Here is a 17,841-nt window from a genome sequence, read left to right as displayed (position 1 = left end):
GGATTTTGGAACTTCGTTTTCCGGTTTGCCTACTCATTTAAATATACTTTGCATTGCCATTAGCATAAACCCCAGCCGGGTACCCCCCGTGTGCTCTTTTATCAGCACAGGCATGTCTCCCTAATCTTTTTGGAGGGAGCTTTGAAGGGCTATATTTACAACTGGAGATACTACTAAAGTGGAAGTCTCTCTCCGTCTCTCTCCGTCTCTCTCCGTCTCTCTCCGTCTCTCTCCGTCTCTCTCCGTCTCTCTCCGTCTCTCTCCGTCTCTCTCCGTCTCTCTCCGTCTCTCTCCGTCTCTCTCCGTTCCAATGGCTTATTCAGATTAATCCACCGTGATTTTTTCTAGCACCCAATCCGCAGGCAGATTTTGGTGTGCGGAACGGATTTAGGTAAAACAATCTGCAGAAATCCGCCGATCGGATTCAGAAAGGTCTCTATGTATTAGACATCTGCTCCTTCAAAAAGATCGTACTACTCACAATTTACACTATAAGAATAACTCATCAAAGTGCAATGTGGGATATCGCGCGCAATATGGCAGTCCCTATAGGTGGGAAGTAAGGGGTCTCCGGAGCTGAACCACTTTCATTTCACCTTCGGGGACCCCCTGCTCGCTGAGATACGTAGGGGGTGCCGGTAGCAGCTCTGCCAGTTTAAATGTTCCTATCATGTAGACCAATAGGAAGCCACAAAGGGATGACATCACGGCTTCCTATTGATCTGCGTGACATTTAAACCGCCATTATGATAGCCCCAACTAGCACACCCGGAGCTGCTACTGGCACCCCCATAGAGGTGATAGCTGAAGCCAAAGCAGTTAATGGGGTCATCCAGCTAGACTGTAACTAGAGTAAGGCTTAGGGGACTGTCAAGAGAGAGGGGATTTGGCCCGGGATTAAAGGGGTTACACCCCATTTGGCCACCCTTTTGCCTTGCTTCAGCCATCCAACTGTTTATTCCCCTGTATAAATGTATTGTTTCTGTGCCAGTGTCTGCACCACACACACACTGGGGCTTAAGGGGTTAATGAGCTGCAGTTAAGGAAAATTCAAATATGTGGTGTCTTTTCAGAAATATCTGGGCTTCAACAGGCTTGATTGAAGTTGGGTGTGAAAAGTACAGAGGGGGTTTGGTGTATGTTAACACATCTTGCTGGTAGAGACAGCTAGGCCCATGTCTGGGGCATTGGGTGTGAAATCTAGCACCTGTGACAAATGATCTCTACACAGGAGTCCCTGCTTCAAAGGATTTATTAACCAGGGGTTATGGAGGCCAGGGGTGCGGTTACCCAAGGAGATATCAGAATGAGTGACCTTATTAAATATAAGAATACCATTAGATGTCCTCGGCTCAACGTGCTAAAAATTACATATGTGTAACCGGGGGACCGAGCCGCAAATAACGATTACAGACACATGATGTCTAGCAGGTCCTAAGAGACAGATATTAATATCTCTCTTAATTTTAGTATTACACGGTAATATTTAGTCTCATTGGGAGCGTCATGCGTGCCGGAATGTATTAATATGTCTTGCGTGCCAGTAAGTAATACTGAACTGAAGTTATGAAGTTATTTAGATAGGAAAAGCAGTTTTTAAACGTCCTTGGGTGGGAGGAGTTTTACTCTGAGGAAAACTGTCAACCTCACCACTGATTTATGAGAGGGGCTGGGTTTAGGTTGTGTTCAATGGGAAAGAATTGTATAAGAACCAGGCTCACACTTCGGCTATTGTCCTTCATGTCTTTCCTGTCTTTTGTGATTTTCAAGATTGCTGTATGAACTGCTAGTCACGATTTCTGACTATTTCATCATTTCCATCTTAAGTGAATGTCCATATTTTGTCTGTTATTTGTATAATCTCGTGTGTTCACCTTTTTCAAGGAATAAATTAGATTTTATCATATCTAAGTCTCGTTCAGTTCAACCCAGTTATATTTGGTGTGTATTATTAATAGCCTGTCTCAAAGCTCCCGTCACAGGGACCTAAGCCCTAAAGTACATAAACAGAGAGCTCTATAGAAGTCCAGAATGCCTCAATGATGAGGCCCCCCCTCTCTCCTATACTTGAATGTTTAGACTAGCAGTGCCTACGTACACTGCCATGTGGTGATACCTATAGTACTGTAGTACTGGTTAAATCTACCTAAGCACCCACTACTTAAAAAGACTGTGTGAACACAAAGGTTCTCAGAGATATTATAGTGCATGCAATTCTTACAGTACCTCCATTCTACCAAAGGAATGACACAGAACCACACAGAACCCAAGTCAACAAAGATGTTGGACCTTAGAATTACATGATCAAAGCAGTATTACTTATTCTCCCATACAGTATATCTCATAGTAAGGGCGTAAATGGCACATATGCGAAAAACAAAATAGTAGCATGTTCTTGTATAGCGAGAGACATTTTGCAGGCACAGGTTCCTGCACTGTGGAGCTTACAATTTATGTTTTTTTTTTGGTGCCTGGGGCACAGGGAGATAAAGTGACTTGCCCAAGGTCACAAGGAGCCGACTCCAGGAATTGAACCAGGACTCCCCTGCAACAACCTCAGTGTCAGTCAGTGTCTTCACTCACTGAGCCACTCCTTCTCACCCTATTAGTGCTCTATTGTGTTTATCCTGTATTCATTATATATTTTCAACCACTTCATTTCTCATTTTCAGCAGTGTGATGCACGGTTGCTCCGTTAGCAATGAAGGTGATCATTTGTATAAAGGGCAACGGGCATAGGATCCTTTCAATGGGTTTTTGAAAAGTTTTGAAATATCTTCCAATACAATTTAATAGTGTACTGTATATTTAAATATCAACTTTTATACAACTTCAAAACCATGCACCGTGAGAACTAGCTGGAAGAACTCAATCAGCTAAGATGTGCCATTCATTTTCTTTACGGATTCTCAGAGTTAAGGATTTAAAGTCTTCAGGGATTTTGAGATTATCTTGATTTCTGTAATAACCACAGACCTTACGTTCAAATTTTCTCTCTCAGGAAAGAGATAGAAAAATGATTTAAGTGTCGAAATGATTATTTTACTGAAATTACTAGCTGTCATGCTGCCGTTTTGTAGGTGTCTTAGCAGAATCAATCATATATATCTGACATATACTATCTTTCTCCGACAGATACAATCAGCCCTCCTCCTTCTACAGTCATCAACCAGACGGACAACTTTGCAAGAGTAACATTTAATCCAAATGTTGTCCAGCAAACCAAGATCGCTCAGAATGGCATTTTGGGTGATTTTCTTATTAGATATGACGTAAGAAGAGAGCTCAGCGTGGGAGATTTGCAGGTACGGTCACATTAAAACAAAAATAAGGAGCTCTCCAAAGGTACAATATGATTAAAAGGTACAATATGATAAAAAGGTACAATATGATCAAAAAAAGTACACAAATAAAAGATAAAAATGTAAAAAAAAAATGTTACTGAAAAAATACTAATAGAAATCGTGAGAAAGTGCTATCAAGTGCAAATTACTTTTTTTTTTTTTTAAATACCAGTATTAAATATTGAAAAAAGCAGAGTCCAGAGATATGAAAGCAGAGTCCAGTTGCACTTGAGAACGTCAATGGCGAGTTAAATAGTAAGTCCCTTGGGGATGGATGAATAATCCTGTGGAGGTCTGTGTTGAAGATTCCCAATCTTCTTCTTGGAAGCATAAATGGAAAGATATGAGAGATGACAAGGTCCTCCAATAGTGTAGAGTATTTTAATAGCAAAAATGGGTATACTCACAGTGATACACGAAGTCCTTTATCAGGGCAATGCAGACATTGAAAGTGAGAGTGAGCGCCTTCTGATTGGTCACACCCCAGTGTACGTAACCGACATTGGGCACTCCTCCGCAATGGAACCGACTGAGGTAGCACTAGCTGTTCCACTCCTTACGTGTTTCGCGGTGTAAAGCCCGCTTCATCAGGTGATACTTATCAGCTAGCCAGTATTCCTTGCATAGCCAGAGAAGAAAAAAACAGTGCACTGCCAGGGAGCCAGGTGGTAAAAATGCAGTATTCTTTGTTCAAAAAATATAAACATCACCCAAGGGAGTTGTGCAACCTCCTACGCGTTTCAGACGTAATGTCCTTTAACAAGGAGTTATATATATATATATCTATATATATATATAGATATATATATATATAGATATATATATATATGTAACGGGTTTTCTGGCCCGGCCTGACCCACCCAATCTCACATTGGCCCCTGTGGTCTAACCGGTCCCCATTACAGTGTGATAGTGTCTGGTGGTGCACCTGTTGGCTACAGGACTCCTGAGTCTCCCGCATGATGGTGTGTGGGGAGGACCCGTCCAGACAGGCAGCTGAGGTAGTGTGCTGAGTCCTACCTAGTTCCAGTGCAGCGCCTCCACCTCATCAGGGTCCCTTCGGTCACTTGGGGATGGTCCTGGTGAGGAACTCCTCGGTGGTGCGGCCCCCTGTGCAATCACTTGACTCTTACACACGAGGGTTTCTGTGATCAGCTTCATCTTTATTGATACGGTGGGCTAGCTGCCCTCCACAATGGGGTATCTCTAGCCCGTCATTGTGCCCGTACTTCCCTTTAAAAGGTATTTCGCCTTGATCAGGGATTCCCTATCCCAGTCGGGATATCTTTATTCTGTGCCAGGTCCCTGGACACAGACTCCTACTGCAGCTATTAGAACATAACTGTCTTAACTACTTGAACTTGAACTTGACAGAACTCCTGCCAGAACTAGAACTCTGGCAGGATTAACTTTTAGTCACAGTGCTGTGCCTTATGTACTCTGGGGGCTGACACAACTCTGACATCACCAACCAGGGAGTCAGAGTCTGTGACCACTCCCATCCTTACACAGGGCACATCACCAGGGTGTGAGGGCAAACCTCCATGATTACTGCTGGCATGCCCACAACTTACCAGGCCTTACTGTCAGCAGGAGAGATGACTGTAGCCATTTTACATGACCGCTACATTTAGATATATATATATAGAAGGAAATAGCTGTGTTAGTCCAGTAGCGATATATACATATATGAAGTTGGAGGGAGTGGGGGACATGGGGACACGAAAGTGACATGGGGAGAGAGTGACATGGGGGTGACTTGGGAGAGGTGTGTTCATACCTCTTCCAGTGCAGCTGTAGTCTGCATGGATTGTCATAATCTCCCAGGCTTTCTGTCTTGAGCTTGCCCCGCCTCCTATGCGGATTGGATCCCGTTGTCAGACGAGTTGTGGCCTGCACCATACATGGAGCCTCAGACAGAGCAGCAGGGAGGTAGGGCCCTACAGGAGGGTTTTTGGAGGACAGTATTTGAAGAGGTTCCCTCCTCCCAACTCAACCCACAGGGGAGGGAGGAGAGGGCAAGGGGAGGGGGTGGTATCAGATGGGCAGGAGTGTGAGGAGGGACCCTAATCCGAATTTGATGTAAAAATGTGTTGTCGCTTCGAAGTCGCAATCCAGACTAATCCGAACTGCAAGTGTCTCAGGCTGTTTGGGTTTTGGAGATCTGGATCCCCCAAATTTGGTGGGTTTCGGATTTTGAACCCGCCAATGAGCCCATCCTTAAATTATTTCTAGATCTGAGGGGATCTTACCCTCAAAAGACCACGTGCTGTTTACAACCGTTCTCCTGGCACGGCTGTGAGGCTATTTTAGCATCCGGCAAGAACGTCACTGTCTCCGAGACAATGTACAGGAGAACAAAGAGGGGGTTTCCAGGTCCTTGTGTTATAGAAAACACTGCAGCCTCCCATGTGTAAGTGGAGATCACCGGATCTCATTTCCATGCAGATTCCTACAGTGTATTTGAGAAACTATTTAATAATAGAAATGTAAAAAATCGTTAATATGACTTGAAAGCAGGATTAGTGCTTTTAAGGTTGTGTAGCCTCAGAATACCTTGTAAGTTCACGATTATAGTAATGCGAGATCGCGCGCCACGAGAACAAATCTGTGGAAGTCAATGAGGACGGCCATAGTGCGCGCGGGCAGAAGCAGAGTGACCGCGCGGCAGAATTTTCAAGCTACAAATGATTTTGCTTTTTTCACGCAGCGGCTGTGTCATGTGAGCGGTTCAGCCAATGAGGGCGAACCAGCCTGGTGACCCGTCCCCACGCCACGCCCCCCCCAATGGCTGGAAGCTCAGTTCACCAATCGCTCGGGTGACAGGCGCGCGTGACGCCATGCGCTCCGTCGTGCCCCTACTATAATCGTGGCATAAGGCAAAACTGAATGGATAATAGCATTTGCTAAAGATTGATACGTGCAGAGCCAGGTCCTCAGTTCTCAGCCTCTCTAGGTGCCATTACATGTCCCTCTGGCACTGAAGGTGTTCACCTCTTCTACCAAGATGTCTTTTGGGAACATTGGTCATTCTGGCTCAAGGGTCATGTGATCGCTTGTGGTGCTTACATGGCCCTGACCAGACATCCCCGTCCTCTTCCCATAGCAGTCTCATTTCTCTGAGAGCGGCTGCAGCAGCAATCACAGACACAGGGAAAACATCATAAAGTCCATGAGAGTGCTCATCCGTGTGATGTTTCCTGAATGTCCTAAGGTCACCACAAAAGGTTATGGTACCTGCTTTTTATTACTCACTGATGGGATGCTCAAGTGATGCTAGAAATAGCCAGAGTGTCATAATGTTTACAGTTAATGGTTTTATTCACTTTTCAGACAAAATTGCACACAATGGGTGGCACATCGGCTAAACAAAAATGGCTGTAATCTCGACTTCAACACAACACAGGCAATGTAATATTGTATACATAGAAATGTAAGAATTACTATCAAAAACATAAGAAGACTTGTTAAAGGCTATATAAACACATGTAAAATCTCAGGTCAACTAAGTAGGGATTTAGGGCCGATACGTCCGATAACTCTGTGCCTGTGGACCATTGTATAGACGTCAACTTAAACATGCGTTAATTACCTGCTTCCCAACCCCATCCCCCCCCCCAATAAAAAAGTGAAAATACTGCAAATGAATGAATAATAATGACTACACACTTCTAGTTAACTAAAGTTTCTTCTTGATGTGGTTTTGGGCTCGGCAGAAAGGATTCCCCGTTTCCTGCACTTCATGTTCCTAATACTCTCTGTCTCTAACACCAACAGAAATCCTGTAGCGTGTGAAAGAAATCTCCTGACTTTTTTGTAGCATGAGGCTGCTCTGCAAATGACATTCATTTCTAAAGAATTGTGGGAGAATAGATGTTTCTAGAGATTCTCACTCTAATCCCCCCAAAGCCTCTTTTAATGGCATGTTTTTTCCCCCCCTTTCATTTACAGGTTTTAAATGGATACTTTGTGCATTATTTTGCACCCACAGACCTGCCTCCGCTGCCAAAGAATGTGGTGTTTGTAATTGATGCCAGTGCATCCATGGTGGGAACCAAAATGAAACAGGTAAGGGTAACCGCACCTGCCATGCCACCTAAAATGTCACTACGGCTGTTATGTGAGTTCAGATCACAATAGTAGAGGTGAATGAAATGGTCTCTCTCTTTTTTTCTCTTTTTTTCTCTTTTTTTCTCTTCTCTCTTCTCTCTTCTCTCTTCTCTCTTCTCTCTTCTCTCTTCTCTCTTCTCTCTTCTCTCTTCTCTCTTCTCTCTTCTCTCTTCTCTCTTCTCTCTTCTCTCTTCTCTCTTCTCTCTTCTCTCTTCTCTCTTCTCTCTTCTCTCTTCTCTCTTCTCATAAAGACACTGACTGGTACTGAGAGTTTGAAGCAGGGGAACCTGGTTCAATTCCCGGTGTCGGCTCCTTGTGACCTTGGGCAAGTCACTTTATCTCCCTGTGCCTCAGGCACCAAAACATAGATTGTAAGCTCCACGGGGCAGGGACCTGTGCCTGCAAAATGTCTCTGTAAAGCGCTGCATAAAACTAGCAGCGCTATACAAGAACATGCTATTATTATTAAAGCAGCAGTCCAAGCTGCATTATTTATTTATTTTTTCCCTTTAATATGTGTGTAACACCCCTATGTCCCCCAGCAGCATGGATAGGGTGTATATAAAATATAAGGTAGATCTTACTACAGTTTGTGTACCTTTTGACAGGGTTTGTACCTGGTCCAAGGTGTGTGTTAGCTCCGCCGCTTGCCTGTTCTTCTCAGGGTACCTCTGAAGATTCAGGCCAAGGCTGTGATGAGGAGTGATGAATAAAAATAGAAAGGCACCAAGAACTTTTAACTGATGGTCTTTATTTCTTAGCAGCAGTATCATACATCAAGACAGGGTTTCAGCGTATAGATAATCTGGTATCGCACCTTAGGCATTCTTCACTGTGAAGTTTAATATCCACTCAAGCCCTTCTGTGACAGAATCCTACATGTAGTGCAATTTGTTCTAGGCCCTATACTGAAAGATGCAGTGCCTGCCTGAAAAATAATAAGTGTTACCTCCTGCTTTACAGGCTAGGAGAGCACTGAGACCTCTCTGGAATCCTACTGAATCTTACAGGATCCTATTTATGTTAAATGCGGTCTCCCAGATTAAAGATGGTTACATGTCACCCATCCTGACGTGTGACCCTCCAGCACTATCCAGACATCACCAGGCCAAACATGTGCCTGAAAGTGCAACAATTTAGAAACAATATAGGAACTGACTCACATGCCTAGCGAGACATTAACCCTAGCACTGCCTGCAGCTACCAGGGCAGACATGCAGGGCAAGGTGAATATTTTATCAGGGTGCTACATGTGCATCAATACAATGCACACAGTGATAAGTAATTAGCTAAATTGCCAATCGATCCGTTCTCATGTGATTGATCGGCGAAGATTCGGCTCGGGGGTTCAGTAAATGGCTGTTGGTGCAGCAGGAGGACCAAAGATGCAAAGTTCTGTGTGGAAAACCATGTGACCAGACAGTCACTGGATACAATTGGTGCACTGCGAGAGAGGGGGCAGGGCTTAAAAAGAGGTGTGCCAGAGCCTGTTTCAGAAGAGGAAGGGGATGTGACTTTGTAAATGGTTGCTATAGAAACAAAAAATGCTTGTGACATTTATTATCTCAAAACATCCAGGGGGAGCATGTGGAGGAAAAAGAGAATAAAATGGACAATAATAAGTGCAGACGTATAGCAATTAGTGAAATAGTAATGCAGTGTCTTGGCTCGTATAGTTGTACTACTCACAGGACTAAAGAGTATATAAATGCAGTTGGCAAATTGGGTTGCCACCCTTGAAGGTAACTGTGCACCGGACCCCCTAACGATACTCCGTCAGCAAAGTGCGCATGTATAAAGAGAGAGAGAACTACATAGTGCGATCAATATGAAAACTTTATATAAAAAATCAGGGTAAAAAAATGCGCACTTACAATGTGCTAGTAGGTTAAAAGCATATATCACACAGTGTGAATCGGAGGTATCCCGAACAGCTCACCGCCTCCCTTAGGCCTCGGTCCCGCTGCGCTCGTTGGCGCGGGCGGCGGGTCGCGAGTTCCCCACCAGCAGGGGAATCCTCGCGAGCCGGTCCCGGTCCCCCCTGGCTGCACAGAGCACTACACGCTGTAGCGCGTCAGCCGCTGGAGACACCAGAGAATGGTGTTTCCTAGCGTTGACGCGTGACGTGTGTGGCTGTGAGCCAATGGGGAGGGGAGGCTTCGGGAGGAGGAGAGGCTTCGGGGAGCGGGGAGGAGTGTGGAGTGAAAGCAGGTGAGTGCCTTTCTCTGTGTGTGTGTCTGAGTGCGTGCCTGTCTGTGTGTGTATGTGTCTGAGTGCGTGAGTGCCTGTCTGTGTGTGTGTGTGCCCGAGTGCCTGCCTCTGTCTGTGTGTGTGTGTGTATGAGTGCGTGAGTGCCTGCCTGTGTGTGCGCGCGTGTGTGTGTGTATGAGTGCGTGAGTGCCTGCCTGTGTGTGTGTGTGCGCGTGTATGAATGAGTGCCTGCGTGTGTGTGTTTAAACTTACCTTCCAGCTCCAGCCCGAGTCCGTGGAGGGAGGGGGGGGAGAGTAGCGGGTCCCTCCGCTCAAGCCACGCCCCCCCTCCCTGTCAAACCGCCCACCTCCCGATCAAACCTCCCACCTCCCGCCCACCTCCCGCTCCGGCTCCCGCTCCCTACAGACCGCAGATCGCGGTCTGTGTATCTCAGCGCACCGCCTGTCAGCAGCGCAGGTGCGCTGACTCTGGGAGCGGGGCCTTAGCCTTAGGTTCGCTACGGGTCGCCTCTAGGCCCAAAATTGGTCTACTGGTCTACTCTCAGAGTAGTAGTATCGCTAGGGGGTCCGGTGCACAGTTACCTTCAAGGGTGGCAACCCAATTTGCCAACTGCATTTATATACTCTTTAGTCCTGTGAGTAGTACAACTATACGAGCCAAGACACTGCATTACTATTTCACTAATTGCTATACGTCTGCACTTATTATTGTCCATTTTATTCTCTTTTTCCTCCACATGCTCCCCCTGGATGTTTTGAGATATTCCTAAACCTTGGAACCCGTGAAACAGGTCCCACCAGTGAGGTTTTGAGCTGGGGGTTTGGTTACCACATTCTTTTTTCATCACTTTCATAGATTTAATATTTATTATTATTATTATCACTTTATACTAAGTTGTTCGCGCCTGATATTCACCTTTTTACACACAATTGTGACATTTATTATACATTAAAAATGTTTTTCAGAGTGGATTAAACAAAATGCTACAAGATTTTCTCATACTAAAGAACTGATTTATTTAAAAAAAAAAAAAAAAACACATGTAGGACATTGCTTGGTCTGCAGCTTTAAAGGCTTAATGTAATGTGTATCCAGGACAATAATCCAAGCAATATGAATGGCCTTGTGGAATTAAAGTCCTCCTTGGCGCTGGTCCTTAGTGTGGTGTGTTGAATGGTGATAGGAAAAATAACAAAATAAAATGGTGTAAACCTTCTATACAACTAATATAATCAATAACACTACTTTGTGCGTGAATGTAATAAAACAGCACCAGATTACACAATAGAACAGGATCTAATACCCAGTGAAACTCTTTCACAAATATTAGTGAATTAAAGTGCAACCTTGTAAACAATGAATGGAAATGGTAAGCTGGATGTGAGCAAATACTAAGGTAACTAATGACAGATAATACATAGCTCAAAAGTGATGGAGGTCCATTAAGATTGGCATTAATGCAAGGAAAAGAAGAGAAAAAACTGCTGGTTCAACATTTAATAAACATGTAATAGGAGACTGTTAGAATCTCACTCACGGATTTTCTGTTAAAAATGTGCATGTAGATCAAATAGATCAAGTGTGCTGGTGTCTTCGGCCTCACGGTGAGTCTCCACGGTGTAGATCTGGTCTCAGCACAGGGTACCGAGCTGCTGTGCAAGGATCCCGGTCGTTTCCTAGTTCTAGTCCACTTCCGCCTCCCGTTCGGCTTGCACAGTGATGTGCAATGACGCGCCACAACGTGATGACGCGTTCAATGCGCCCTAGATTTTGCCGGTACCTCCGCAAACTCACTCCAAAGACACCGCTTATCTCCTCCAGCACACTTGATCTATTTGAACTACATGCGCATTTTTAACAGAAAATCCGTGAGCGAGATTCTAACGTTCTCCTTTTCTTCAACACGGCTACAAGGAATTTTGGACAATCCGTGAGTCAACCAGGCTGCAGGACTTCAAACACGTAAAGGCGGAATTTTGAAATTATATTGGAACATTATTTGTTTATGTACATCATCCGGTGGATATAGCGCTGGGTTGTGTATACAGGAAGGCCCCGCCTTCTCGGCGCCCCGCTTTTCGGCGACCGCCGATACGGCGGTACCGAGAAGGGGGCTGCCATTGTTGCGCATGTGCAGAACGGGCCGGCCCGATGTCGCGCATGCGCAGAACAGGGACGGACCAGGGTCGCGCATGCCGAATGAGGGGCTTTGCCGAAGTTGCGCATGCGTAGAACGGTGCATTGCCGGTCTGCGCATGCGCGCATAACAAAAATCGCCGGATCCGCTTTCCGGCGATTTTCGCTTTGCGGCGGGTCCTTGGAACGGAACCCGCCGCATGACTGGGGCCCTCCTGTACTCCATCAATACGAATGGACGGAATGCAGAATGGACTATTGGTGAATGTGATAAGCCGGGTTTGTATTGATTACCCTCAGAAACATGAGGCAGGCTAATGACTGGATACCTTCAAATGTTCCACGTTATTTTTTTCCTGGGGGAAAGCAAATGTTTTTCGCCCTCTAAGTAAAGAGGGGGAGATTAAAGTATATGATGGAAACTCATTATATGACACAGAACCGAAATGCTCTTGGAAACTTTTAATTAGATTTGCTTTATGGCAAAAGCAGATGGTATAAATCTTGTTTGAAAACATAATGAGTCCCTTAGCTGCCGGATGGAACGGCAGGATTGTATTAATCGGACACGCCAATAGTGAAAGGGTTAGTGTATGGAAAATATACAGTATCTTTTGTGCAGTGAGAATAATGGGGAAACACCTTGAGAACCATAGTCACAGCCGTTTCAAACAGTATATCCATTGTTCAGACTTCCAGGAAAAAGTCATTGTAACAAGCAATAAAACCCCCTTTTTTCTCCCACGTACAGATTCTTGGTGCTCAAAACATTAGTTTAAAGCAGCAGTCCAAGCTGCCGTTTATTTTTATTTATGTATTTCCCCTTTAATTTGTGCATCAATACAATACACACAATGATAAGTAATTAGCTACGTTTCCAATCGATCCGTTCTCCTGTGATCGGTCGGGAAAGATTCATCTCGGGGATTCCCTAAATGGCTGTCAGGGCAGCAGAAGACGACCAAAGATGCAAAGTTCTGTGGGGAAGATCATGTGACAGGCAGTGACCAGATACAATTGGTGCACTGCTAGAGAGAGACAGGGCTCAAAAGGGGTGTGCCAGAGCCTGTTTCAGAAGAGGAAGGGGATGTGAATTTGTAAATGGTTGCTATTATAACTCTGTACCCAGGACATATGTGAAAACGAGAGGTAACTCTCAATGTATTACTGCCTGGTAAAACATTTTAGAAATAAAAATGAATAATAGGTGTAATGGATTTTGTGGCCTAGCCTGACCCACCCAATCTCACATTGGCCCCTGTGGTCTAACCAGTCCCCATTACAGTGTAGTGTCTGGTGGTGCACCTGTTGGCAACAGGACTCCTGAGTCTCCCGCATGATGTGTGGGGATTGCCAACCTAGACAGGCAGCTGAGGTAGTGTGCTTGAGTCCTACCTAGATCCAGTGCAGCGCCTCCACCTCATCAGGATCCCAGCGTCCGCTTGTGGATGGTCCTGGTGAGGAACTCCTCTGTGGTGCACTCCTCTGTGTAATCACTCCACACTTACACACGAGGGTATGATTTAACAAGATCATCTTTATTGCTTTGCGGTGGGCCAACTGCCCCTCACAGCGGTTGTACTCAGCCGCTCATGATTACCGCACTTCCCTTTGAAAGGTGTCCTTTCCCAAATTGGTGGTTTCCCTATCTCCCCTCAGAGAGATATTCCCTGTGCCAGGTCCCTGGTCACAGTCTTATGAGCTGCATTCTCCCAAGTCTGTACTCAGACTTGCTCCTTACTCCAGCAACTACAACCAACTCTACTGAACTCTTCTCTCATAACCTCTGAACTAACTAACTTTTAAGCAGTGCTGTGCCTTATGTATACTCTGGGGGCAGGCACAACTCTGACATCACTAATCTTGGATTCAGACTATGTGACCACTCCCATCCATACATAGGGCACCTCACCAGGGTGTGAGGGCAAACCTCCATAATTACTGCTGGCATTCCCATAACTTACCAGGCCTTACTGTCAGCAGGAGAGATGACTGTAATCCATTTTACAGCATGGTTACATAGGAACAAAAAATGCTTGTTACATTATAATACATTAGAAATGTCATTTAGAATATCTATCTATATATATATATATTTTTTTTTATGCTACCAGTATTTTCTTTTAGCCGTAGTGGTGGGAAATTCTTTAAGGCATTTAAAAAATGATTGCGAAACACAATGTAAATAGAGAAGAGATTTATTTATTTATTTATAAAATATTTTACCAGGAAGTAATACATTGAGAGTTACCTCTCGTTTTCAAGTATGTCCTGATAATAAAAGCCATAAATCAGTTTAAATAGCGTTTCTATCCCTCAGAGTTTTACCTATGCCCGTAATTCACTAGGTCTCAACCTGAGCGCTGGGGGACTGGAAGGGCTGGTTTGGGAGTAACATTAGAAACACTTTGTCATTTCGATCCCACTCTCATACCAAATCAATGCTTAAAGGACATATATGTAAATGACTTGTTTAATGAGGGAGATGGCCTAGCTATAGAGGGCCAGCTATCAAAGCACAGCTATTTGTAAGACACAGAATCTCTACTAACAGGCACACTCCCGCATTTCTCTCAATTTCACCTTTAATGCAGGAAATCCAGGCAGCCCTGTTTCTCCGTCCACATATTCCTAGAGTCAAACAAACGAAGCAACCGCACATGGAATGGTGTTCAAAAGATTGCGAAACGCGCTTTTATTATTACATACCCTTGTTTGTTGAGTGAAAAACATTTCATTGGGGATCAAACTCCCTTCATCAGGTGTATTACAAAGTGAATGGGCAAGGAGGGGTGGGGGAAACTGCACAAATAAACAGAATTAAATACTGATACCCAACCAAAATGAAATACATATGGGGTGCACCTAGGGGAGCAAGAATGCTAAAACAAAAGAAACCTAACATACTAGGTAAGGAAACGCCAGTTAACTACAAGGGCACTCAAGGATATGCTGAATGTATCATAAAACAAATTTATTATTCACAACTTAATACACCATGTTAAAATCACGTTAAAAGACCAACAACAGAAAAAACACCCAGAGGATAGCATGATAAATAGCATGACCTTGTGTAGAATGAGTGTGGGGACCATTAGTCATGAGGGGAAGTCACCAGGACCCTCTCAGGAAGAATGTTTAGGGCGTACCCGGATAAAACATATGCAATGAGTGTTCTAGATATATACTGTATATACATTTTAGAATCGGCAGCCAAGCTAATATAACCAGACAGAAACAATAGCACAACCCCACTCATGGACGGATTTGTAGAATCCAATCCGCGGATTCAGTAATCCAAATTGGAGGGTTCTACAAATCCGTTCATGGGTTGTATCCAATGGCGGGTTTTTTTTTATGATTCCATGCGGATTAAAACCGTCCAAATCCGTTTGCAGATCTTACACCATGAAACTGATTTTTTGGGGGGAAAATGCGAGAAAATCCGGTAAACTGATTTGGGCGGATTGGCGCGTCTCTACTCCTGGCCAGCTCGCATGGCACCTCACGTGGACACCATCTTTAAATGTCCTCCCTAGCCGTTCCTCGTGCAGCCGCCATTCCAACGGCTTTTGTGAGCCCCCAGCTTGGCACGGCCGCCAGCAGCCATGACACATTTTTACATTTCCCACGGGAAATTAGTACATGTTACTACATGGAAGAAAGGACCAACAAGGTTACCCACCATTCTTTACCTCGATATATATATATATATATATTGTAATCGTTGAAATGCTTTGTCATTTTTTATAGAATGTTTTGTATTTTTTTGTATAGGATGTCTTTTTTTTTTATTGTTATAATTGAAGGAAACAGATGTGAATGATGTATTAGATCATTTGATATGTTAATACTTGCTGGGCTTTGACCTCACATTGGATGAGGTCTATAAAAAGACATGTTTGGGTCACTTTATAATACACCAGAACTCCTCCGGAAATGTTGTGTTTTTCACTTTGCAAACAAGGATATGTAATAATAATACACAGTGAGTTTTGCAATCTTTTGTACACCATACCATGTGCTGTTACTCTGCTTGGTTTGTAAGACACAGCCCAGCTATAGATGAAGAGGTTCCACTAGCTGTACGTGGCGTAATATACACCGATCTAGGAGATCTGAAAGGTTATTAATTAAATATTAATCTTTGTTTTCACCCCTCTCTGTAATGCCTTGCTGTCTCTTGTCCTCTTTTCCCCACCGTGTTCTCTCCTCCATCATGCCCTGCTCCTCTTTGCACTCCCTGCTGTGCCTGCTCCTCTCTGTGCACACTACACTGCCTCCACTTCCTACTTATCTCCTCCTCTCCTTGCTATCTCCTCCTCTCCTTGCTGTCTCTCCTCCCCTCCCTCATGCTCTGCTCCTCTTGCACTCCCTGCCTTACTGTCTGCTCCTCTCAGTGCACACTACATTCCCTCCTCTCCTACTCATCTCATCTGTCTCCTCCTCTCTTGGCGGTCAGTTTCCTCCTCCTACTGACTTTGCTATCTCTTCTCCCCTCTCTTTCCACTCCCTCCTGCCCCATGTGCACACTGCTCTCCATTCCATTCCGAGAGGAGTAGGTATGTGCAGTCTCATTGGCTGTCCCTGGGTGAGTGACAGGCCGATCAGTCAATCACAGAGGTGGAGGTATGTGCAGCCTCACTGACTTTCTCTGGGTGAGTGACAGGCAATTCAGCCTATCACAGCTGGATGTGCAGACATCCTCAGAGTTTTATATAGATATAGATTATGTTTCTTTTTTTATTTTAAGATAGTACTTGCCTTATGAATGTGTATTAATGAAATCCACCAATAATTTGCCGAATTGATTGTTCTGGTAACACATGGACAGTACATGGATTTTTTGTTTTTCGTTTTAAAATTTTCACAAATCTATTTAAAGGCACTTTTCCATTTTCTTCCCAATCACATTCCTCATTATGAAATGTTCAAATAGTATTCTGTTGTGGCGAAATATTCATGTGCAAACCATTTGCGCATTGACTCCCACTGTAAATATTGCCACTGTTATTCTTTAAAATTCACTAAACATTAGCATGTCAGCTCTTCTTGACAGGTGATCTCTATATAGGATCTAATCCTTGTATCTGTGAAGAACCAAGTAACTTTGTGCCCACTTACAGGTACATCAGCAGGAAATATGTGGGGCAGATGTATTGTATGGAGCAATTATAATAAGTACTTCACGAAACACATTAGGCATCTTGCTATTATCTTCCTCTACTTTAATGCAGAATAAAAGCACAAAGAAACTAGTATAAAAGCGTTGTAAGTTTAAACTAAATTCTTGCATTTAACGCTAAGGCTCATAATAGTTTATAGAAAAACGGAAATGTGTGGTGCTATAAGAAAAACCTCAAAATATACTAGTGTAACCCTGGTCTCCAGCAGCTCCTTGAGACCCCCCTCCCCTGGAGCAGCTCGAGCGCGGGTGCCGAACGACCCGACGGCTGCTTCCAAGGGTGGGGGCTGGAGCAGGGAGCAGCGCGGCTTCTCCTGCCTGCCTGCGGCCGGTTGCCGGGGACGCGATCGGGCCGTTGCTAAGGCCTCGATCGCATCTCTAAGGTCCCGGCGGCCGCAGAGCAGGGCGCCGCCATTGCGGAGAGACTCGCGCATGCGCAGTAGGTCCCCGGCGGCCCAGTTAGCTCGCGCATGCGCAGGGAGGCTGCGAGAGGCAGGGAAGAGTCGCGCGAGGGCAGAGACAGAGCAGGAAACACTGAGGCGGCCATTGGTAGTTCGCGCATGCGCAGGAGAAGCGCGCACGCGGCCCCAACGCTATAGCAGCCCCCTGGGAACTACAATTCCCAGGAGGCATAGGGAGACAGGCACCAGGTGCCTGATAGTGGCCAATCGGGCTGGAGGATTCTCAGCCCGGGAGAATAGATACATTTCCCGGGCTTTGGTCACGTCAGTTGGAGCAGCGGAGCTGAAGGGGAAGGAAGGATGCAGGGAGTGAGTGCAGCTCCTGCATCCAGATAGGTACCCACACCCTCCAGTAGGGCCCAACTCCCCACCAGGTTAGTGGGTAACTGAAAA

General features: G+C 44.8%; 1 protein-coding gene across 1 annotated transcript in view; it reads left to right on the top strand.

Moving 5' to 3' along the window:
* Positions 1-17,841, top strand: part of ITIH5 (inter-alpha-trypsin inhibitor heavy chain 5) — a 104,242-nt gene that overhangs the window by 48,198 nt on the left and 38,203 nt on the right. Inside the window, exons 6-7 of the mRNA XM_075599416.1 lie at positions 3,136-3,305; positions 7,296-7,412. Coding sequence (XP_075455531.1) covers positions 3,136-3,305; positions 7,296-7,412 — 287 coding nt within the window. The remainder of the gene's footprint in view (positions 1-3,135; positions 3,306-7,295; positions 7,413-17,841) is intronic.

Source organism: Ascaphus truei, chromosome 5, assembly GCF_040206685.1.
Source record: "Ascaphus truei isolate aAscTru1 chromosome 5, aAscTru1.hap1, whole genome shotgun sequence".
NCBI lineage: Eukaryota > Metazoa > Chordata > Amphibia > Anura > Ascaphidae > Ascaphus > Ascaphus truei.
This window is presented reverse-complemented; position numbering and strand designations above follow the sequence as displayed.